Source organism: Fopius arisanus, unplaced genomic scaffold (genome assembly GCF_000806365.1).
Source record: "Fopius arisanus strain USDA-PBARC FA_bdor unplaced genomic scaffold, ASM80636v1 scaffold00044, whole genome shotgun sequence".
Taxonomy (NCBI): domain Eukaryota; kingdom Metazoa; phylum Arthropoda; class Insecta; order Hymenoptera; family Braconidae; genus Fopius; species Fopius arisanus.
Genome location: NW_011887783.1, coordinates 580,765 through 604,487, shown reverse-complemented (window position 1 = coordinate 604,487; position 23,723 = coordinate 580,765). Strand labels below are relative to the sequence as shown.

Sequence of the window (23,723 nt, the reverse complement as noted above, 5' to 3'; positions counted from 1 at the left end):
TATTTTAATTATCCGAGGGCATTTTTATTCTTTGAATCTTTCCGCCTTGAACTTTCCATTTGACCTTCCTGAATTGACAATTCAATTTTGGTATCCACTAGTGACGCAGGAAAATCTATACAACCTTGTTTTTAGAAAAAAATGGTATTATATAGAATTATATGGCGTTATCTTCGAAATTGCAGAAAATTGCGGAAAAGCCTGTATCATTTTCCGAGAAAAATCTTTTTTTCGGTAATTTTTCTGCTTCAAACAATCGATTAATTGGAGATTGGGAAAGGCTGAAATAGGATTCTTTAGGAAAGGAATCAGCACACCCTGTCACTCCCAAAATGGTGATAATCCAAGTGATAATTGTGCGTAAAAATGGATTGGTGCATTGAAAAATTAAAGAAGCATCAAAAGTTCACAGGTTTTTACGGTCTTCCTTTGTCGTTTTATTTGTACAAAACCAATGATATAAATCTTCTATGATATAAATTTTTTCAATATGACAATGAGTATGAGATTTACAATTCGATGGAATAACAATAGAAAATGACTTTAAAAGGGATCGTCACATCCTTGCGTGTACAGCCATCGCGTGATATGCGTGATGGCCCTGTGAATTGTGCAACTGCAGCAAAAAGATATTTCAATAAAAAAAAATGCGAGTTTTCTTTTTAATCTGTTCATCGAAGCGTTGACATACCTGATTCGGTACAAAACTGTGGACCACCAACTTCCGGATAAACAACATTGATCCCTCCGCACTGCCTGCACCACATCTTCGGCAACTTGTTCTTCACTTTGAGAGAACAATCTGTCGAGAGTAAATCCAAAAATGACGAGGTAATTCCAGGAAATAAAGAGCTGTCTAAAGAAAATTAATAATCACCTTGGATCTGCCTTCGGTGCGACTGTGATGAGATTAATCTGACCACCTCGACTGCTAAACTCCTGACCTAGACTCTCCATCAGTCCTGGAGCAAAAAAAAAATTACAGGAATTGTCACTCACTCTGATTTACGAGGAGGCATGCATGTCACGGACAAGTATCCTCTTCAAAGTCAAGATAATTAAATCTTATTGGAATATCAAATCTCTGAAATACAATCGCCACCAAAAAAAAGTCAAATAGAATTTTAAAAAATTTTCTTCTTATCAATTCTCTAATGAAAAAGTCATAAAACGAAATCCGTCACCGATCGATTTCGCCTTGACATGATTATATACATTATTATCATGTCAAGGTATATATATAAACAAAAATAATAAATATGAAATAAAATAATTACCTCCATACATATAATTATTTTCATTCATTTTTATTATTGTTTATATTTATAACATACACATCTTCCATCAATTTAAATTCATTCCACTATTTTTCCTTTCGATTAAAAAAAAAAGGATTGGCATGTCAAGGAATAACTGCCAGAATGAATGATTTCATAAAAAATTCTTTTGGAGTACAGCAAGCAGTCGCTCCATACTTGCCATAAAATTCAGAGCATGTCATAAACTCATCATTTATTTAATTACACAGTTATAAAGTTACCTGCAATAGCAGCACGAGTGCCCCTGTAAGCATCCTGAGTAGAAGTAGTCGGTGTAACACCAACAACATGAGCTCTCCGCTGATGCAGCATAAAAGGGATGAAGGCCATCAGAGTCTGCAGAAAAGGAATAAAAATTAACCGAGGAATGGTCGAATTTTCTCAAGACAACACGCCATTTTACTCGTCTCGGGGTGATCATAAAGTTTACAATGGAGTTCGCTCACCCAGTAATGACTCATCAAGGTTGTGCTGACAGTATCAAATATGTCCTGTCCACTATTACCAACGCACGTTACGAGTGCATCGACTCTGCCTATTTCATTCTTAACTCGACCAGCAAATTGTCTTATCGCATTTCTATTTTTCAGATCGCACTCGTATGCCCATACCCTTTTACACCGATCATCAGTGGCATCCTGTTTCCTGTGGCCTGGCCCAACACCCTCGATCACTGGGTACTGGCATTCAAGTTCACTCGCTGTTTTTCTCACAGACTCGAGGTCACTGTCTACACATACTATCGTACAACCAACTTTAGCAAACGCTTCAGCAAGACATTTACCGAGAGACGACGTTACACCTGTTATCTGAAAGGAATATCAATTACTTCTCAATTACGCTCATTGTCATTTTATTTTTATTTTTGTCAACTTGCAACATGATTATTTATATCAATCAGACGTTAAAATAATGATAATCCTTTTACCAAAACAATATCTCCGGTGATATCCCTTGGAGGTTTAGGCAGAATAGTCTTGATAATTCCTAGGAGTGATAATGAAGCTGAAAAGACTGCGGCCAGGAGAAACTCAGCAAGTAAATAAATCCAAACCGTCGAAGAAGGTCCTCTGGGTCTCGCGTTGACGAGAACATCATCACGTAATGGTACCATAACTGGAAAACAATCATTTGTCAACGACACATAATAAACAATTTATTGAACAATAAAATATATCTTATAAGGTGAAAGATGATACCATGCACATGTGATGACATTAAAATTGTAATTAACGACTTGATCAGTGTTTTCAGTAGGAAATCCACTTTTTTCTCTTCATCATTAAATTCTGATTGTGCCAGAACTGCGTAATTCAAAATTTTTTAATGAAGTATTTGCATATCTGTACAATGGAGGGGAAAATTACGGAAGCTCTTGGATGTGCAAAGTTCAGAATCCTGCAGTAGCAGGAATAATAAATTTGCGATTGAAATAATCATGGACAATGCTCATTTATTCTTTTTGACAATTATGCATTCAATTGAAAAACTGGTAGCGTGAAAATTGACAGGTTGTTTATAATTTTACAACGGAAAACGAGAGAATTCAGGATGGAATTGAATTTTCTCCATTAGAAATACGAAAGTGAAACGATTAGCTGACCTTCTATCTGCGTCATTAGCATTCATTCATACTTATGAATAATTGAATGGAGTAATTTATCATTACAAATGAGCGAGCAAAGAGGCCTAGTCTATGAATCCGATGATAACCATCGGTTCAATTGAGGCAGTTCTCATATTTTCATTGCAGCCGTCAATTTCCCATCCCATAACTCATTTTGCACTTTTAATTTTTCGAGACTCATGATTTATTCCATCAGGAAATATAAACTATTTCTCTAAATAATTTCATGTAAATGAGAAAATTCGTAAATTGTGATTTTTTTTTTCGATTTTAGAAGAATTGAAACGACAGGTTGCAATTAAATGATTTTCAATTAACGGAATTAAATATATGTAATTCTCATTACATATATTTAAGTATACTAATTAATTCACTATAATTTATATCTCAATTCCTGATGGAACAATGCATTAACATTTAATGGATTGTGCCATTAATTATGCGGAAATACTTGAGGAATTCAGAAACATTTGGAGTTGTAATTACTGAGTCATTAAATAGTGCAATGGCAATTAAATTTATCGATAAATAATGGGTTTTAGTGGTACAGTTAATGGTTTAACTAATGGTGCTGATGCAGACGCGTCATCAATAAAAAATTATCTAGAAAGATTGATTTGTCATTTGTGGAAAATCTCTTATCAGTTTCTCGTTGGAAAACCGGTATGTGAAAATGTAGTTCACGCCTTCGATTCGCACTCGTTCATTCGTCTATTTCAATTTATAACGATTCCCCCATCAATTATCGATCCCCTCATATTCTAATTATTGATTTTTATCTCATTACGTCACGTGAGTCGCAATTATACATGACAGCGACCGACGACGTCATAAATATCGCCGCGCATTTTTTCCTCATCAACTCACGATCGTGAGAGATAAATTATTAAATTATTATTGATTAAAATTTGGAGGGGACAATTTTCCTGAATTATATTATATGTATTTTTTTTTTAATACATTTTTATCAATTAATTTATAGCAGATGAATTCAAAACTTTTATGTCGAAATCATTATGTCGATTAATTGGGGCTGATTATATTTTCGTATTTTATTAATTAATTTAATTAATTTCATTTAATTTATTAATTAATTTAATTTTATTAAAAATTGATAGCAATATCAATATTTACCCTGAATTCATATCTCACCACGAGGAAATGAATTCCGTTAAACAAGTTTGAGGCATTAAAAAAAATCAGATAATTACATTAGATCATAGCTATCAGACTCAGGAAGTCTCAGATAAAAATGCAAATACATAGACTAGAGTAGACGAGATCTGTAATTTTCCCATATACCGGGGATTGATGGGCTTCCTATAATGAAATTTGAACTCTTGTTCTGAAGAATTTTTGTATTAAACGTATGAAACCATTTCTCCAATCACAGTATTATGCAAACGCGGAAAATCCAATGACTGGTAAAATAATGTTGCACAATTGAATGAAAGTATGATGTTGGGATTATTTAGGGAACATTGTCTAATAGATGGATTAACTGATACGAGTTTTTAGAGCTGGTGGTATTTCATGCTCTAATAATACTGTGCAGAATTCAACTCAAGTTATTTTTTTTTTATTTTTAATCCGGCTGGGGTGCTACCAATCGACATAAACCGAGTATTCGGTAATCTATAAATAAATTACGGTGGATGTCTGCAACAAATTGCAGTTAAATTCAATTTACACGGTTTTATTAAATATCTTGTGTATTACCCCATAAATTGGAACATTTTATTGTGAATCGTTGAATAAAATTAGGGTTTTTAAATTATCAGGGGGGAATGGAAATATTAAATTATGGGTTTCAACGTGTAGTTGGAGTTTGGTGAAACAAGAGAAAGGAAGATCTCTCTTCAAACAGGAAGATCTCCACTCGTTTTAAGGATCTATTACATTATTTCCAGTGGAAGAAATGGAAAAATTTGTGGACTGAAATAAATGTTAATTATATACACTTCCGTCATGTTTTTTTTACGCTTGAAATCATTTCCGGAATGACTTATGATTTTTGGGTGATTTCCTTGGAATTAAAATTCAGGGCCAATAACGGGAGATTGGCATTCCGATAAATTAACAAATATTCTATATTTGTGAAAATAAAATGAAGGGATTGTTTATTGTTCATCGATATAAGTATTGATATTTTGAAATGCATTTCAAGGATAATTTGAAGGACAGATTTGAATCGACGTTTGAATATGATGAAATGATTTTTCAGTTGTCGAATGAATTTCTGGCAATCGGTCCAGCAAGATTTTCAATGATAAATCAGTGATTATCATAATGATTTCATAATCGCTGGGTAGTACAGATAAATTATCCACTCCTGTCATGGATGTCTTTCCGATTTCTATCAATCATCTAATCTCGAGGAAAAGAATCATTGCACACTTCAGTACTGACATTTTTTCTAAGACAATTATTCTCTCCACAATGTTCACACCACGAGTTTTTATGCAAATTTAGCAAAAACTTTGTGCGTATTTACTGAATAATGCGAATCACTTAGTCTGAACCCTGACATCCGTCGATTTTAGGAAAAAAAAATTATTCTCTTTTGATTCAACTACATTTCTACCCATGTATATATTTTTAATTCGAATGTTTAAAGGCATCACTAAAAATTGGAAATTCCACATTTCGTGAATTCCGTATTTATTGAAAATATGAAAATATGAAAATATTAAAATATGAAAATATTAAAATATGAAAATATTAAAATATGAAAATATAAAAATATGAATATATGAAAATATGAAAATATAAAAATATAAAAATAAAAAAATATGAAAATATGAGGGATTGTCTATCACGGAATAATTAAATTATCATAATAATTATGACGTGTCACGCCACTACGATGAAATTATAATTCAAGTGGAGATGATTCAGGTATCAATTACGCAGTTCATGCGCTTCTCGTAAGTTCTTTCTAATTCAATATGCAAACACAAGAGAAAAAAAAAACGATTTGTTCCCGGCCAATTTAAACAGGTGGACACGGATTCTCTATTTGTTTTCAATTTCACCAGCATCGCCTACCACAGGCATGCAAATATTATCGCGAATTCCCGAGTCTGTGAATTTTCTACTGATTCAATAAATAGAATTATACCAGTGAAACTCACTCGATAAATTCAAGATAGTGAAGAATACTGAAATCTAGGATGAATACTAAATTTTATGACCGATTGAATTTTTTATTGAAATTTTTATTGAAAAACTCAAGACTAGACGTCCTATTATATATTTCTGATATTATATAATTTTGAAAAAATTCATTTACTTGAGATCCCAAGTCCAAGTCTTTGTCAGTGGATGTAAATCCCAAAAGTCAGTAGAAATCCACCAGAGGTATCACGATAGCACCACCGAAGTGTTGAGGTGTCCAGGATTTATTCCAGACTCAATTCCGCACAGGACACAAAAAATAAAAGGGACACATGAAATTATCCACTAGTCACAGGTGTTCATCCCAGCAGGTGATTCAGGCAGCACCGGTGTGGAGTCTCCAAGTGAGTTTATCCTACGAATCGGTGGTCAAGCAAGGCATGATGGTAATCCCACTCGTTTTCGCTGGAACCTACCGACAAGACCACCTGAACTTGACTGTATGACAGTATTGGTCCAGTGGCTCACCCACCAGTTCCTCTGTTTTCAGTTCCTCCCAGAGAAGTTACTCCAGTCAAGGTCGAGGTATTCACTGGCGGTTGTGATTCTGCTGGAACTGTTGGGGCATGATCGAGAGAACTTCTAAATCAATAGTTTTTTTTCTGAAAACATTATTATGAATTTATCTCGAGAAAATTGATTCCCAGAATTAATTACACCGAATTGATCATTTGATCACTTATCATAGGACAATTGATCGCAGAAAAAATATTATTGTGTAATTATATCAATATGACTCAATATGAAATGAGAAAGTTCTCCCATCAAATTCAACTATATTATTTATTATTATTTGATATTATCCACTCGTGATGGAAATAATCTGTCGTGAAACGAATAAATAGGAATTAATTGTGGTGATACTCCATTATGAGTTGAGTTAATTGTAAAATGAATTTCGAATTTTATTTTTCACAATGGTATTGCATAAATTTTTATTGGGCTTGTGAAAATCTATTGCAACATTTTTGATTATTTAAACCACAAGTCCTGCGATCGTAAATTTGATTTATGAGTTGTATTCTTGATCATGAGTTGCCAGGAAAATAGGGGATGGCCCAACTTTCATTTTTCATGACTCGTATTTTTTCTTGAGGGATTGCAAACGATCAGCTGGTGGTTTCAAATGAGAATATATCGGCGATTTCTTGAAACTCAATTTATCCGTCGAGAGATTCATTCATAAATCTTTGAGATTCTCCCCTGACTAATTCATTCTGGAGAGACAAAAATTCCTTTCAATCTTACGTAATCTCTATACTTGGTTGCCATTGGATGAGTTAATAAAAAAAAATAATAAAACGTTATCGAGATAATATTAAGAAGAACGTACGTTGATCTCGAGTTCAGGTCAACTCATAGCTTCCATTTTTCAAGAACAAACTGGTAATAAAGAGTTCATACGAAAGTCTCTGGCCCATTCAAGGTGAACGCTCAATGGGGAATCCCTCAAATTAATTACCAATCAGGCCCACAAATGTGAGGATGAAATAATTCAGGGCTCAAAAAAATTTTACTAACGATCCCTAAAGGAACTACTGCTGATATCTTTTTTATATCATTTTTATATTTAATATTTATTTTTTAAGAAAAGGTTTATCATTGGCCGATGAATCGCAAATCTTTTATTTTTTATTTCAAATTTCAGAAAATGAAAATTTTTTGAATTTCGCCAGAAAGGTCGCAACTCCTCTCAATTATCTAGATTAATTACAAATTAAAATTCATACAATAAAATTATAATTCAAATATTATTCTCATATTTTTTCGGTCTTTGTTCCTCGGGCGGGATTGAGGTAGTACCAGCAATCGATTAATTGCAGGATGTATTCATTCATTACCACAATAACTGTTTCCTGGGGAAAAAAAAGTTGATGAGGTGCTCATGTAATCGTAGTGACCATTCAGCTGTCCATAAATATGCCAACGGCTCATTGTTAATTTTTCATAATTCACGAATGACTCACCGGTTTATTGAATTTTCAGAGAGTGCCACTGCCTAAATGACACGTCAACATCCTCAGAATTGGACAAGAGTAAATTTCGTAAAATCTTTTCATCTAAAAACGAAACGTCAAAGTCCATGTACTCACATAATTTTTTTTTAATTTTAATTGTGTGAAATACCGTTGAACATGAAAGTTGCCAGCAATAATGAAAAATTAATAATCCGTAGTCTATCGAATTTTGTAATGCATTTATGTAACGCTTTTCAATTTTTAAACATTATACATTAAATATCGGTTTATGCATGAGTTCTCACATTTGTATTGAATGACACGTGTAAAATTCACATTAGACTCTGATTACAGTGTAATAACCAATGGATACTCATGATTGGAAATGGAAATTTGCTGAATAATTTAATGAACGATTTGTAGTAACAATACGTCTAATTACTCCAGTGTAGATTAATTTTCCTATCGCCACGCAATCGCATATTCCGAGAAATAATCTGAGAGGGGATCGATCGAAAGAAGCGTGATTTTTTTTTCTAATTATTCTTCACAGAAAATTATTATAAAAACCTCATTTGCCTGTATGAAGAGGAAGAATAATATTTCCTGCGTCATATTCAGGTGAAACTCATTTCTTAAATCACTCAACATTTTTTGCGAGATAGAAAATTAATGATTAAATCCACCGATGACTGTGGAAGACTCCTGAAATGTAGGAAGTGAAATAGTTAAAGGGTTGCAGTGATTGAAGTTTGAGAGAACTTTAAAAATATTTGGATTCAATACCCTAGGATGGAATTCAGAGGACAAAGCCATTTTGGGATGATATACTCGTTATAATTCCTCTGTACTGCCCTCACTATTTCCCCAGCTGCATATTCCGGTGAAATCGCACCGAAAATCCATGAGAACCTGCGAAATCAGGAAATGCAACTTGTAATTATTGTGTATTAGATAACGCCTCAGCAATAACCCACGGTTCATAAAATCCTAACTGTCTAATTACGACCATATTTGAATCAATTTATAATACTGAAACATTCTCGTGACGATGAATTATATGACACAACACAGGGGCCACTTGTTTAGTAGAATTTGCAATAAAAGTTGAAGGTAAATAATTGGAGCAACTGCCAGTCTTGTAGAGGCACTCCAAATAAATCGTGTATTTTAATAACATCATATTACTCCATCGCTTTCACTCTCACCTGTATTTTGGATCCTGGGCTAGACCAGTGGCTACGTAGAAGGGGTAGATTGTGGTGAAGTGAATAAATTGTTGGGCCTTATACTCTTCTCGAAGTCCCTTCATTAATCCTGTACTCAAACCAATTGCGTCAATTTTTTTGACATGTAAAAAATTTGGAGGAAAATTTTTTAGAGTCAATTTTTCGTGGATATAAGAGAATTGAAGGGAGATAGCGAATTTTTTATGGGAATATTTTTTATAGGGAAGGATGAGACCTACAAAAAAGGTGTCTAGGAAAAAATCGGTATCTCCTTTGAATTTCAAAATATCGGGGGAAAACCGTTTAGCTACGGAATTAGGGCTTTTAGTGTATCGTTATTTTTATTTTGGATCTACCTCGAATCGCGAATTTCGATGCACAATAAGTGATTTTTTGAGACACACCATAGACTCCACAGAGACTGGAAATAGCTACGATGTGACCTTTTTTATTCTGCAGCATAATTGGTAGAAATGTTTCAATGGTCTAGAAAAATAATAAAATCGTTATCCAAATGAATTAATCATTCATAATAAAATAATTATTTAATTTCTATTAAATACCCAGAACTGAGAGAAAACGTTAACTCCAAATGTCCTCTCGACATCATCAACATCACGATCAGCGAATGATTTCTGCATGAGTACAGCTGCATTATTTATCAGAATTGTCACATTTGGTACTCGATATTTTCGCATTAATCTCGCAGCCTCTCGCACTTCTATTCTATTCGATACATCCACGACGAAATCGTAGGCCTGGAAGAATATTTATTTATCGTACAAACTGATAGTTCTATTTTTCAATCTCCACCTATAAAATTTATTGAGGTACTTCTCCTCCGGCTTCGATTATAGCATTCTTCGTATTTAGATTACGATCCTTATCAATATCCCAGCAGACAACTATACAGCCCATTTCAGCAAGTTTTATAGCCAGCTCTCTTCCAATTCCATGACCAGCACCGGTAACCTGCACATCAACAAAAATGAAGAAATGAAAAATTTGAGATTGATTCAGTGAATGACCAAATGCATATTCATTCAATGGGAATTAATATCCCTGAATTATAGCAAATGGATTAGAAATTTATTCTCCTCGATTGGAAATTTATTTAAATCAACTTTTAGCCTCCGGCTAAAGGAATTTATGAAATTCAAATCTATCCAGGCGATTGCATCAAACTCTGTCAACAGATATCTTTGATTACCTCAGCCAATTGATACCTGGAGAAATTTATCCAGGGGGAATTTATCCAAACGTTTGAGGGTGTTCTGTGAATTTTAAAAAAGGGGATTACCAGAACTGTTTCACCTAGGAGACTCTTCCTGGAAGGTGGAATGACACATCTGACACCAGCTGTCAATAAAGATAGAGTCACTTGGAAGGATAAAAACGTCATGTCGACAATCAGACGTGAAACTCTCGTGACAGCCTCCACGAGGTTCATCCTGTAGATCTCTTCTGAATGATTCCTGAAGATAAAATAATTCTGAGTTGATGCAAAAAAATTTATTCAGCTCACGTTTTACCTTTTACCTTTTACCCTTCGATCCCCGAAGATTATATTTAATATTCAGTAGATATAATCCTGGAAAATATTCAGAGATTCGAATTCTCGACTGTCAACTGGTGGTTTGACACCGGCAAACTTCTGTCAATAACAATTTAAACGTGTCTCAACCCTGAAGAATGATTGATTAACATGATTAACAAATTAATTCTTTAAACAAGTGATTGGAAAATGGACGCCTTGTGGACCTGGAGGGATCCCCGACTCGTTCGTTGTTGGTTGGAATATTTCACATTGCTCTGGAAAGCAATTCTCATGAGAAAAAGGAATTTAATTTTTTCAACTCTTGAAATTATCATTCCTATGATGTGCGCCATTCAAATCCGATTGATCTTCGAGCCACTGGCACTGAACATCCAGGTGTCATTCAATCTTCATCCATTAATATCATAATGATATCGTTTTTTTGGTGACAATCTCATTAGATTTTCATTTCCAATCTCTACACCTGCAGGATGTAAATATTCACAATGAAGGAGAAATTCTGTCGTACATTCCGGAGGAAACAAATTATAGATACGCCCCTCGAAATAATTTCTTCACTGCTCTCATGGAGAAAGCATCATCAATCATCCAAAGACCAAGTGCAGGAATATTAATTAAATACCCAGAAAAAATAGGAGCTCATGGTAATGTCTGGATATTTATTTTTAGTTTTACCAGCCACCGACGAGAAAGAACTAGTGAAGGCATTCCACTTCAAAAATAAAAGCACAACCTCGGGACATGTCATTTGGATAATATTTCAAGTATATTATCCCCATGAAAACACAATTTCTTTTTCAATTTCACAGCTTTTATCATAATTTTATTAAATATTTCGAGGAGAATCATTCGTCCGCACCTCCAGAAGTATTGAACTACAAAATTCGAACGAGAATGTCTTCAGGGTTTGACGATGATGCAGGTGAAATATAAAAGTTAACATTCCAAAAAATTACTGTCATTTAATAATAATTGCTATAATTTAATCATGATTTTTCAATCTGCTTGTCTCTGCAGATATTTACATGACTGGCGGGTTTATGGCGATGCAAATGGCAGTTGAATCCTCATTTATTCAGATGTGGAATTCGAAAGATTTACGTCTTGCTGAAGACAATGTACGTTATTACTCCTGCATGAAGGAATTGTAATTAAATTGTTGTCCTAATATGGATTTCACTCTCAGGTAACAATTGGACAATTTCCATACCACAGAATCCACTTGCCAGTGCTGCCGTCCACAGTGCGACCGAATATAAGTCTCATTTATTACTTGACAATTATAGGATTCCTCTTGATTCCCATGACAACCCTGCACAAGTCAATTCATGATAAAACGACGGGTTTCAAGGTGAATGCAATTAATTTTATATTTCCTGAAAATTGGTCAGAGAAAACTAAAAGAGAAAATCATAGAGGAGTCATTAAAGAATGAGAAGAGATCGGTAATAAAAATCCTCAGGTTGTGACGAATTATTTCCGGATGATTTCTCCATTTTATCAGGCCCTGATGAGGATCCTCAGGTTTCCTCCAGGATCAATGTACGTTGGGTGGCTTCATTACCTCATGATCACAGCAATACCAGCCACCATGATCGTCACCTACATTCTGTCCCCGATTTATTCAAACTACGGAGCAATTGTCCTGGGTATATTCTTCATGATGTACATAATAATGTCCACTACGATTATTCTAGCTATTGGCGCATTTTTCACACACTGTGAGTTCCTGTAAATCAAAACTTCAATAACGAAGTGATAAAACTAGGATAACTGTTTTTTACTAGACCAGTTTTCAGTGAATATCCAAGAATTGGAGGAACATACCGAATTTTTTATAGAGACATTATTTCTAGAAAATGATGAGACCTACAAAAAAGGTATTAATGAAAAAATCGGTATTTCCTTTCGTTTCCAAGATATTGAGTGAAAACTGGTTGAAAATGCAGTTATCGTTAAAATTGTTCATAAAAATTATCATAAATAATCTTCCACTCCATTTTTCCAGCTATAAAAGCTGCATTGGCTTGTTTTATTTTTTGGATTTTCCTGGCCCACGCCACGATCGTCGTGGATGAATCAATCATTGACTCGGGGCTTCTGATAAAAACAGCGTCATTATTTCTTCCTCATAGCGGATTAATTTACGGTCTAGCCAGTTTCACATCCAGGAGTGAAATCGGTAACTAAATAATAATTAATTAATTAATGTGTTAACATTTAATTCATTACCCCTTTTTAAAAAAATCTAAAGAAATTAATCTAAACTAATTTAGTTTTTAAATAATCAATTATTTATTCACAACTCTTTGTACGTCCTATCAACAATCCATTTACCTTTCAATCATATTTTTTCGATATCATCCGATCTCTGAATTTTTTACGCAGCAAAATTGCCGGCTATACCCACAACCTTGAGAATTAACGGATAATTCCCGCTCCTCGCGATTTTTTTTTTCACTCTAATGATGAGATTACTATTACTCATTACTATTCCGATCGGTGATATGCAAAACGGAATGTTTAATAACTGTACATAATGATTGAATTAATTACAATCCCATGATTGATCGAGCTTCAATTTATCAAGATCATGATGTTCCAGAAACTTTTGCTGATGAATCAATGACTTCTGATCATAAATATCGAGCAATTGAATTAACGAACGATAAAAACAGAGTGACGATTGCTCTAGTACTGCTTTTCTGGAGCTTTCATATAGTCGCGTGGCACAAGATTGGGGTTTATTTGGAAAATGTTTTCCCGGGAAAATGTGGAACGCCCAAGTCCTGGTATTACCCCTGCAAAGTAAAACTTTATGAGGATAATAGAAAATTTTCTATTTGTTAAATCATCATCTCACAGAAAAAATATAAACGTTAATTCATGAAAATTATTACTACCGCAGAGATTGTAAGAACTTTTTTATTTTATCCTAATGATGATTAATAATTAATATGAATGCAATTGATGTTTATATTTTTTTGTGTTCAATGTGGGAATCGCGGAAGTTCTGTTCGATCTTTTTTATATAATCCATTATTTATAGACCACAAAGAGACCTTCAGACATTTTCGTGACATTCCGAGGAAGTACCAACTGGTCGGCTGTGGAACGAGCTCCTAAATTTGTCCAAGTATTAATCCATAAATTAATAACTCATAATAAAATGAACACTTGAAAAAAATACTCCCTTGTAAATTCATATTTTGAATTTTACGTTATTATTCAACCGATTCTTTCTCGATGAGAGTCTACACCTGTTTTTACACATAAATTAATTAACTCGATGTACACTTATTATTCAGTTATTAATTTTCAGGCTAAAGTGAGAGTACGCCAAGTGACAATGAGGTACGGAGTTGCACAGACACTGGAGGTATTGAGAGACATGTCCATTGATTTTTACCCGAACGAGTTCAGTGTGATTCTTGGACATAACGGAGCTGGAAAGAGTAGTTTATTAAAAATAATGGCAGGTAAATTTAATGAAACTCCCACGACTACCCTTACGCTCCAAAAAATTGATTGAATTCATTTTTGAAATTGAAACGAAACGCAATTCGCAATGATAATGAAGTAATGATTAATCTCTTGCATTAATTTCACATCTAGGCATGTACAAGGCAACTAAAGGCAAGATTTACATCGAGGGTCGTGACTACAGCGATGAAGATTGGTCCGAGTACCAGAAGAAGACGTCAATTAGTTACTGTCCACAAGAGAACATACTCGTAAATTACCTCTCCACTTTTGAACACGTGCACCTGTCTGGAATGGTACATAATTATTCACTATTCAGACTAGTAGACAAATGAATAATTATTGAGAATAGATCAACAAATTATGGAAGGGTGTACAATTTTATTGTAAATTGAAAAGCTGCAGTATTTCAACGAATGAGATTAGTTTAATTCCATTTCCTTTCGTTGCCTCGATCATTACACCTTATTATCATCATTATTTATTTAGTACATAATTATTCACTATTCGGACTAGTAGACAAATGAATAATTATTGAGAATAGATCAACAAATTATGGAAGGGTGTACAATTTTATTGTAAATTGAAAAGCTGCAGTATTTCAACGAATGAGATTAATTTAATTCCATTTCCTTTCGTTGATTCGATAATTATACCTTATTATCATCATTCAATTTATGACACGTTTCATTTTATCACTGGATTCTGCTAGGATGTCTTTACTTTATCGTTAGGATTTTTTTAGATGAAGGAGATGGGTATCAGAGAAGCTAAGGAACGAGCCATGACTCTTCTGAAGCAACTGGGATTGGAGAATGAAAAAAATCTCTTGATCAAGGATTTAACGTTTGGTGGGAAGAGACGATTGTGTCTTGCGATGGCGTTGATAGGACAATCAGAAGTTGTTTTCAGATAATTTTTTGTAGAATCCATAAAGGGGCAATTATTCCATTTCTTTTTCAGATTTTGATCCTCGATGAACCAGCGTATGGGCTGGATCCTCAGCATCAGAAACAAATTTGGGATGTTTTAGCAGCTTCGAAGGGGCATCGGACTGTTATCATGGCGACGAATTCGATGGAAGCTGCGGACACTCTCGCTGATCGAATCGCCATTATTGCACGTGGAACAATCGAGTGCTGCGGATCCAAATCGTTTCTCAATAAACGTTACGGTGAATAGAATTCGCAACGAATGGAGTCTTTCTTCTTTAATCTCATTCTTGATGGCCTGTCAGATTCTGAAAAATAAATTTCAGAATATCTTGGGATTTAATGCGATATTTTCGAATTTTTTTTTCCTGGTTCGTTAGGAATTGGATATGACCTGAAAATAATGACAAAACCAGGCTGTGCGATTGAGATTCTTCAGCGATCAATTCAAGAATATTCTCCACATCAAATAACATTCAGGGGAACCGTAGGAATGACAGTGAGATTTAATGTTCCCAAAACCTCGAGATTCCCTAAATTAATGAGTTTCTTAGAATCTAATAAAAAACAACTCAGGATTGAGTCTTTTCTACTGAATCCTCCGAGCATTGAAGGACAATTCATCAGGTGATAATTAAAAAATTGTTTTCCTCCCGGAAATTAATGAAGCGTTTAATTTCAGGATTTGCCTGTCGAGTTATTTCAAAGAAAGGGGAGTATCATTCCCGATGAATCAATATGAATTGATCGTCCAGGAGAGAAGAAAGACGTTAATTCAATCGGGTATCAACTTCCAGAAAATTTATCATTTCTTTTTTATTTCCTGATTAATAATAATATTAGATTAAATTCAGATCACGCTAGTCTTGGAATTTACAGGAAAAACATGGAGTAGGAATACAAATGGTACATTATATCGTCAGCAAATAGCAGCGATGTTATATAAAAAATTTTTTCACGTTGTATCGTCGTGGAAGCTCTATCTTTTTTCCATTATTTTTTCTGTTATGACGTTGACATTCGTTATGATGGTGCCCCAACTGTCGAGGCATTCGCAGTTCCATTCATTGTAAGAACTTTAAAAGACTCTTATTCCAAAATTTTCCTCGTATCTCTTTCCTTTTTCAGAGACATCGACCTAAACGTCACGAGATATACGTCAAGAAATTTTTTGATGCTATACCATTCCTCACTGGATCCCGATGCTGTGAGATTCCTTGAGTCCTTGAAATCTGTCTCTAAAACATATGGCGATGAAAACTTTCATGTATTACACAACATCACAGCCACCGAGTTGATGATTCACCCAAATTTGCGTTCGATTAACGTAATTCTGAATTAATATTTCTGGATTAAAATCTGAATTGAAATTCATTTTGATTTTTTTATGATTTTACAGTGGAGAGATCGATATTTCATGTCGATTGATATTCTACCGGAAAACAAAGTGAGAATAATGCACTCTCCAGTTGCAATCGACAGTGGTCCCATCGCTTTGAATTTATTTTACAATTCTTTATTGAGATATTCAACGGGTAACAGCAATTTGAGAATTCATTTGAAAAGTCAACCATTGATTGATCCTCACGACGTAAGACATGAAAAAAAAATCGCTTTGCGTCAATTTCGATGATTTTTTTTCTATTGCTAGTGGCAACACAAGATTGTTCATCAGAGGAGCGTAAAAAACTGGGAGAATGCAGTAATTATAATCACATTATTCCTCGTAATTCCCACTGCTGAGTTGGGAATAATAGAATCAAGAAGTTCAACGAAGCAATTGCAATTCAATACTCATGGAATTACTCCCTTCATGTACTGGATGCCGATTTATTTCGTCGATTTAATCATCTACGTCTTTTCACTTTTGATAATATCACTCACGAGCTTCGCACTTTACGAAAATAGGAATGATATATCCAGTGGAAATATCGGTAGATTTTTTAATGAAATATTTCACTGAGTACTGAACGGATTTTCATTTTTCTTCAGCTCAGGGGTTTTTCATTCTTTTTACCTATGGGATGGCGGCTATCTCCATGGGATATTGTATTCAACTTTTTGTTCGCCAGAGAGGAACTGTTTATCTTATTATATTGGCCATCAATTTATTCGCAAGTACGTAGTAATCTATTCAATTGCTCGGTACAAAGTGCAAAATTTTGATAAATCAACGATTTTTTAATGAATTTTTTGCGAAAAAATTGCATTAAAATTTGAAAACCTATTTTTTCCAGATAATTTTCACTTCTTTACTTAATTATCCCGTTTTTTAATCTCAGTTTTATAATTTTTTATTTATGATTCCTTTTTTCGTTTTAGTTTTGGCCATGAACCCTGCAATAATATTTCCACTATTTTTGCGGTGGCTCAGTAAATCATTACGAATTTTAATAGAAGTAATTCTCCATGGAATTCCAGCGTACACCCTTGCGTGTGCAATAGGAAATTACATCGGAATTAATTTGTACAATAGCCAGTGTAAGGCTGAGAATAACTGTGGGAATGATTTTGGAATTGAAGATCCCTGTTGTCGTGAGTATTTCGTTAACGAATTGTAACGAGTAAATGAAAAATTGTCGTTGTTGTTTATTTGCAGAGAATTGTGGAGATCGTATTTGTCATGTAGCACTCGATGCTCTCATGGACAGTCAATCAGGTTCAATGTTGGTGCATTCAATTATCAGTGATATCGTCATCATGTTTCTTGAAACTCTCGCTTTTCTGTCCACCATCTATATCTTCGAAACGAGAAAACAGCAAAAATCGGTTAATACTCAGGAAGGCGAAGAATTACCCGAAGACGTCAGTAAAAATAACCAGGAAGAAATTGTGGAACAGGCACAAGAAGAAATTCCAACAGGAACAATAAAAAATAATCCAGTGGACGATTTAATTGAAATTTACAATTCGATCGAGAGTAATGGATCGTCATGGAAAATTATTTACATAAATATTTGCAACAATTGCGATTGTCCCGTACATCAAAGTTTTAATCACAAATTTGAATCCATTATTTTTACAGACAATGAAGAAGTCTTGCCTCCGGAAATCGTAGTGAAGGTGGAAAATTTGTCCCAGAGTTACGGAAAAAAAGAAATAGTTCATGACATCAATTTCGAAGTGAGAAAAATCGACTCATGTATTTTTGATTGAATAATTGTTGGAGATCCTTTCGTAGATCATTAAAGGTCATTGTTTTGGATTATTGGGTATGAACGGAGCTGGAAAGTCGACAATAGTTCGAGTACTGACTGGTCAGATCCCCGTAACCACCGGGAGAGCAATTATCCACAATGTGGAGATGTCTACAGACCCAGAAAAAGTAATTCCCACAATACTCCCTAAAAACGATAAATAAATCATTCCTATGTGATAGTTTTTTGGAATGATTGAATGTTGTCCTCAAAATAATGGACTGTTGGAATTTCTGACTGGAAGACAAAATTTGAGATTTTTCGCAGCGATTCGAGGAGTTCCCAGGAAATTTATAGAGGAAGAAATCGATAAATGGCTAGATGTCTTTGGTAACAACAATTTTTTATGAATAATTCATATATAATTATTTATTATGATAATTGAAGGGGTGAGTAGATATTATGGTTCATCGAAGTGAATAATTATTTTTTTATCATTATAATAATTGTAATAAATAATTCTGGCAGATTTGTTGGAGTTTGAAAACATAAATATCAAGGATTGTGCCTGGGGTATAAAACGTAAAGTATGTCTTCTCCAAAGTACCATTGGGAATCCTCCAGTGATTATTCTAGATGACCCAGCCTCTGGAATGGACGTGATAACTCGGAATGCACTCGTGGAAATTCTTCATCGAGTGAAAGAAATGGGGACCACTCTTTGTTTAATGTCTCACAGGTTTAGTGTGAATATAAATTCAAGGGATAAATAAATGTGTTGATGAATTGTTTATTTCAGTATGGAGGAGGTAGAAGCACTTTGTGAGTCCTTGGGGATTTTGGTGGATGGAAAAATGGTTGCAGCCGGAACCTCTGAAGACGTCAAGAGAAGTTTCGGTGATAAAATAACGATGAGAATTATTCTAAAGCAAGAAATAGGAAACGAGGACGTTGAAATCATTAGAACATCTGTCGAGCGGGTTTTTCCTTCGTCTCAATTTATTGATCAACACCTGGTGAGTCTTTCACTCGATTATCATGTCCTGAAATCGCAAAAAAATCTGTATCTTGTATAAAATTCACTAGAATGACCTCTTGAATACTTTATGTACATAAATCATTTTTGTTGCAGTACTGGTTAAATTACGAACTCCAGGACAGAATATCTTACGACGAAATTCACGAGACTTTAGAAAAATTAAAAGGAGATCATTCAAATATCATTAATTACTTCGTTAATCAACAATCTTTGGATCAAGTATTCCATAAATTATCGAATCTAGACGTTGGTGGGAGGATCGAGCTATCCGTGCTGCAACGAATATACACGGAATTTGGAAAGATATTCTCCAAAAAATGGAATTGAACATTGAGCCTGGACCATTAAAAAATGGTCTCGACTTTTTTATAAAATTTTGGTACGAATTCTGATATTTTATTACAATGAAGATTTTTTATTCTCACCCACAATTTTTTTATCTTTACTCTCATTCGTCTTGACACACTCACACCACGGGGTTAATTCTTTATCACACAAGAGTTCGATATTTAATATTGCAAGTGGAGAGTCAGATATCGTTACATTGATGACTTCGAGAAGTTTGTACGAGACATTATCGAGTCCTGTCTCTCGATCACGTTTTCTCGTCACTTCACGCTGATTGAAGCACTTTGTTGTGTCCCTTTTCCGGTGATTCTTGTCGTGAATGTGCCTGTGAAAAATATTTAACCGAACATTAAACAGGAATACAGAATGAGTGTGTAAAAGTGTATGAACAAATATCTACCTAAATGTATTCTGCGTGCCAGTAGAAATATTCTGTGGTCTTCGCACCATCAAATTAGCTTCTTTCAATCTCACGTAGAACTCATCATCTTCTAGACCCCATCCCCAGTATTTATTCGACATTCCATTGACTTGAATGAAATGTTCTCTGAAAAATTAAATCGGTAAACGAAAAATAACATGAATAGAAATGCCGACGTACCTTTTGATCAGTAAAATTCCTCCGATAAACGTAGAATAATGGTATCGTGGATGTAGATCAGGTGCTGATACGTGAAGAGGTGAAGCATCAGGATAACCGTACGATAAATTGTCATTCAATGGTAATAAGTCGACATCATGCATCGCGATGTAATCGAATTCATTCCTCACGTGCAGAAATCCGACGTTCACCAGAGATGCTCTGTTAAATCTAAATCTGTCCACCTGTCCACCATTTAAATAACACGAGAGCAAATGTTAGGTGAAACTTCTGGTTTTCTCATTCTTGAAATGAATTTCCCTTTACACATTTTTGTCTGATTTACCTGGTGGAGAATAAATATTCTATAATCAATATTTTGTTTATGTAAAAATCGTTTCATGTGAGGAGCAAACGTCAACAGCTCCTCAAATCGATCTCTAAAGGGCACGAGTACAGCTAATCTGTGGAGATTTCTCAAGGGTTCTGGCACATTGGTTGAATCTCTTTTTGATCGATCAGAATCATCACATATACATTTATCTGAAATCAGCAAATGGCATTGTCAACTAATTCGTGTTATAAAATTGAATGGATTCGTAATCCTGAATTGTGTAGTCTTACCGGTCGTAAATGGCAGAGTGCTGATAAGGCATGTTATGAAGAAAGTAATTAGAATTCCAATTAGTAAATATTTGGGACGAATTAATTTCCAGCGAGATTCCATGGTTCAATCCCTCCAAGGGGAGCAGAGAGGAATAAATTTGGAATTAATTGTTTTGTGGCGCCAATTACTCAGCTCCATCGATGCATTTGAAGATGTCGAGAATGAATTTTCAGTCTTTTTATCCCAAAACATAACATGAGAGTATTTGTTGTTACTTTTTAGAGTTTATTATCGGCTTTTTGACATTGCACTTCACCATTCAAAGTCTTAAGATAACATAACCTGGCTAACCAGCGGAATTATCTAGATCGTACCTCAAAGATAATTCTGTGGAATTATTAAACTATCTTGAATTTTTGAAAATTTATTGACAAATTCGCTAACAGAAATTTTTTATATGTACAAAATTTTACAATTCAAGTCAATTAAATTTACAGTCCAGAAAAAAATTTGCAGCCAGAGGAAAAATTTTGTTTTTTTCAATTTTGGAAATGGTGGAAATTATGTAAGGATAATTGCAGCAATAATTGACACAATTTCGGATAATGTATCATGGAAAACATTTATTAAAAATAACTTGGATAAAAGAGAAGTTAAATAACTTTCCAGTGATTTTCCAATTATCATTCATAATATAAAAATCACTCGTATATTTACATGTAATTTTTTATTCAATAGTTCATTTCTCATATTTCTCCTAGCCATCTATTAAATGTCCTGTTCTGGGGAATAAAAACGACAAAAAAAAAGGAGAAAGCTTAAAGTAACGAGTAAACTGCTATCAGTCATCCCAATAATATCGTCGAATCGATAAAAAAAACGACAAACACTCGGTTCTAGCAATATTTTTCATTATAAATCTTGTTTTTTCCTTTAATTTTTGGCGAAGAAAAGGCCCTCCTATCTTATATTCCACCATCCAAACACTAATTACTGCTTTATCAAAAGAAAAAATTGAACTCTTCAACCTGGACAATAGTCAGGAAACTTCTTACTTCCTAACATTTGAATATAGGTACTGTTATAAGTCATGTATCATTAAAAATGGATTATCCAAAAATAATCTTTACTCTATAGTTTAAGATTCTTACCTCTAAAAAGCAAAATGAAAAATTGATTTTTTCAAAATTAATGATAAACATTTCAAATTGAGGGACATAGTTCACATAACAACACACCATTTCTTCTCAGCAGTTGGATCAACGCCCACCGAGATATTTTCATTATTGCCTTCGGACTTCTCTCCAAGATCGAATTTGAATCCTTTGGGATTCGGAGTGGAGACTTGAACAGGCCTTCGAAGATTCTTTATGTATTCCAACGAAGTATTGAAAATCGAGCTTTCCTCCTGTCGAGGCTTTTTAGCAGAATCATTAGCCTCAGTCCCAAGTTTACGTTTACGATCTAGAGGAGTTCCATTGCGATTGGGTGTACTCAAGTTACTAGTGTACCGAAAATCGTCTTGAGAGAAAGAAGCACTTGTATTCACAAATAACGAATCATTGGGTGTGAGTGGACGATCTCTGAGGGTAACGTGTCTCATACGACCGATGGAACTCCTTCCAGAGATGCCTCGTAGGGTTCGACCAAAGGACAAGTCCTTGAAGGCGTCGGATATGCTAGCATTGGGATCCGTGACGTCCAGCAGTTTTGAGTTCTCTCTCAGGCAATCGTTCAATTTAATCTGCACGTCCTTCAGCATTATTGTGGAGTCATAGGAGACGAAGGAAGGGTCCTCGTCATGTTTCGCTTGGTCCTCACTGCTCTGTGATGGATTAACCTGGGATTTGACGTCTGAGGGTGGAGATGACTCTGATGTTGTGGATTCCACCAGGATATCTGCTGGATTGGCATCATTTCTTGATAATTCTGTTGGTTTCTGCTCGGTGGATGTGTTTATCGGCTCCTCGGGGGCTGTCTCTGGTTGTACATCCTCGGAGGGCTCTAATACCAATGAATCATCAGAGATCTCCACTATATCAATGACTTCAGTATTCATGCTCTCTCTTTCTGACACAATTGTCTCCTTCTGCTCATTCACTTCTGGTTGTGGCGGAACTCCATTGTCTGTTTCTTTTCCATTGTCTTTTTGAGTTTGAGGGGTGTCGTTTGTTTTTCCATTTGTGTCTGATGAGGCTGACGGATTCTCTTTGATCTCTGGAGGGTTCTCTTCAGGCTTGGATTTTGGTCTGATGTCCTTTTTCTTCGACTGGTGAATTATCTCTGAATCTTGTTGCACCTTCATTATGATTTTTTGCTTTTGTTGCTCTTGGACGAAACGTTTATCGGTTTTTTGTGAAGACTGAGGAATCACTCGCGAGTGGAAGTTTGTCGATAACGGCTTCAGCTTCGAAGGACTGCGCAGTTTACTCTGTAAAATAATTTTCAACAGAATTGATCAGGTGTACTAAATTGGACGAGTGAATTAATACAATTTCTTTTATAATTTTTGTCAAAGCAAATTCTACGGATAAATTTTCGTTGAGGGGAATTCATTGGAGAACGAGATAGGTATTTGGAGAAACTGAAGAAACAATCAGTAAGCAAAGCTGAATTATAGTCTTGCGGATATTTTCTGAATAACTTGTCTCGCATTGAAATCGTGTTTTATCGCTTCCTGACTGAGCACGTGAGTATCAAAAACAGAATGACTTCAACAAACTTTACAG

At 34.7% G+C, this 23,723-nt stretch overlaps 5 protein-coding genes across 9 annotated transcripts; 1 reads left to right on the top strand and 4 right to left on the bottom strand.

Annotated features, from left to right (window-relative positions):
- Positions 1-405: 405 nt before the first annotated feature.
- Positions 406-6,578, bottom strand: LOC105267092 (short-chain dehydrogenase/reductase family 16C member 6). 2 transcript variants are annotated; one of them, XM_011305711.1, is made up of 7 exons: positions 6,239-6,578; positions 2,248-2,435; positions 1,766-2,128; positions 1,541-1,655; positions 878-962; positions 692-802; positions 406-616 (listed from the first exon to the last, which is right to left on the bottom strand). In XM_011305711.1, the coding sequence occupies exons 2-7, from the start codon at positions 2,431-2,433 to the stop codon at positions 544-546; spliced, it is 933 nt and encodes a 310-aa protein (XP_011304013.1). In that variant the 5' UTR covers positions 2,434-2,435; positions 6,239-6,578; the 3' UTR covers positions 406-543. The 2 variants fall into 2 exon arrangements, with proteins under 2 accessions (XP_011304013.1, XP_011304012.1); XM_011305710.1 differs by lacking the exon at positions 6,239-6,578 and adding an exon at positions 2,519-2,621.
- A 1,219-nt stretch (positions 6,579-7,797) lies between these two features.
- LOC105267091 (short-chain dehydrogenase/reductase family 16C member 6) lies at positions 7,798-11,299 on the bottom strand. Of its 4 annotated transcripts, XR_892223.1 has the most exons (11): positions 11,072-11,299; positions 10,843-10,995; positions 10,611-10,785; positions 10,145-10,282; positions 9,874-10,068; positions 9,667-9,796; positions 9,290-9,398; positions 8,868-8,993; positions 8,652-8,786; positions 8,091-8,183; positions 7,798-7,979 (listed from the first exon to the last, which is right to left on the bottom strand). XR_892223.1 is itself a non-coding variant. In XM_011305709.1 (8 exons), exons 2-8 carry the CDS (start codon positions 10,758-10,760, stop codon positions 8,726-8,728), a joined length of 909 nt encoding a protein of 302 aa, XP_011304011.1. In that variant the 5' UTR covers positions 10,761-10,785; positions 10,843-11,299; the 3' UTR covers positions 8,307-8,725. The 4 variants fall into 4 exon arrangements, 1 of the variants encoding a protein (XP_011304011.1); XR_892222.1 differs by having other exon boundaries at positions 10,843-11,299; XR_892224.1 differs by having other exon boundaries at positions 10,850-11,299.
- A 588-nt stretch (positions 11,300-11,887) lies between these two features.
- LOC105267089 (ATP-binding cassette sub-family A member 3) lies at positions 11,888-19,840 on the top strand. Its single transcript, XM_011305706.1, is given in 24 exon segments — positions 11,888-11,986; positions 12,055-12,219; positions 12,373-12,589; positions 12,877-13,080; positions 13,519-13,676; positions 13,918-14,004; positions 14,191-14,347; positions 14,484-14,647; positions 15,097-15,252; positions 15,315-15,525; positions 15,664-15,910; positions 15,966-16,066; positions 16,163-16,352; positions 16,412-16,610; positions 16,683-16,874; positions 16,935-17,217; positions 17,276-17,401; positions 17,606-17,818; positions 17,883-18,406; positions 18,465-18,608; positions 18,663-18,810; positions 18,949-19,159; positions 19,220-19,436; positions 19,553-19,840. Coding segments are annotated over 24 exon segments (4,641 nt in total). The 5' UTR covers positions 11,888-11,893; the 3' UTR covers positions 19,787-19,840.
- On the bottom strand, positions 19,833-21,414 carry beta4GalT7 (beta-1,4-galactosyltransferase 7). Its single transcript, XM_011305708.1, has 5 exons — positions 21,012-21,414; positions 20,734-20,930; positions 20,409-20,632; positions 20,208-20,354; positions 19,833-20,132 (listed from the first exon to the last, which is right to left on the bottom strand). The coding sequence occupies exons 1-5, from the start codon at positions 21,112-21,114 to the stop codon at positions 19,859-19,861; spliced, it is 945 nt and encodes a 314-aa protein (XP_011304010.1). The 5' UTR covers positions 21,115-21,414; the 3' UTR covers positions 19,833-19,858.
- Positions 21,415-21,590: 176 nt separating this feature from the next.
- On the bottom strand, positions 21,591-23,448 carry LOC105267088 (uncharacterized). Its single transcript, XM_011305705.1, has one exon. It carries the CDS (start codon positions 23,297-23,299, stop codon positions 22,217-22,219), a length of 1,083 nt encoding a protein of 360 aa, XP_011304007.1. The 5' UTR covers positions 23,300-23,448; the 3' UTR covers positions 21,591-22,216.
- Between the last annotated feature and the right edge of the window lie 275 nt (positions 23,449-23,723).

Bases quoted from the DNA above. Each gene is read 5' to 3' on its own strand.
- LOC105267092 (XM_011305710.1), bottom strand. The intron at 803-877 runs GTGATTATTAAT...TACTCTCGACAG, and splicing joins GCACCGAAGGCAGATCCAAG to ATTGTTCTCTCAAAGTGAAG. The intron at 617-691 runs GTATGTCAACGC...TTTTTGCTGCAG, and splicing joins ACAGTTTTGTACCGAATCAG to TTGCACAATTCACAGGGCCA.
- LOC105267091 (XM_011305709.1), bottom strand. From the start codon at position 10,760: ATGAACCTCGTGGAGGCTGTCACGAGAGTTTCACGTCTGATTGTCGAC. The intron at 10,283-10,610 runs GTAATCCCCTTT...GTTGATGTGCAG, and splicing joins TCCTAGGTGAAACAGTTCTG to GTTACCGGTGCTGGTCATGG. The intron at 9,399-9,666 runs GTAGATCCAAAA...GTTTGAGTACAG, and splicing joins ATCGAAATTCGCGATTCGAG to GATTAATGAAGGGACTTCGA.
- beta4GalT7 (XM_011305708.1), bottom strand. From the start codon at position 21,114: ATGGAATCTCGCTGGAAATTAATTCGTCCCAAATATTTACTAATTGGA. The intron at 20,931-21,011 runs GTAAGACTACAC...TGCTGATTTCAG, and splicing joins CACTCTGCCATTTACGACCG to ATAAATGTATATGTGATGAT. The intron at 20,133-20,207 runs GTAGATATTTGT...TATTTTTCACAG, and splicing joins GGCACGCAGAATACATTTAG to GCACATTCACGACAAGAATC.
- LOC105267088 (XM_011305705.1), bottom strand. From the start codon at position 23,299: ATGAAGGTGCAACAAGATTCAGAGATAATTCACCAGTCGAAGAAAAAG.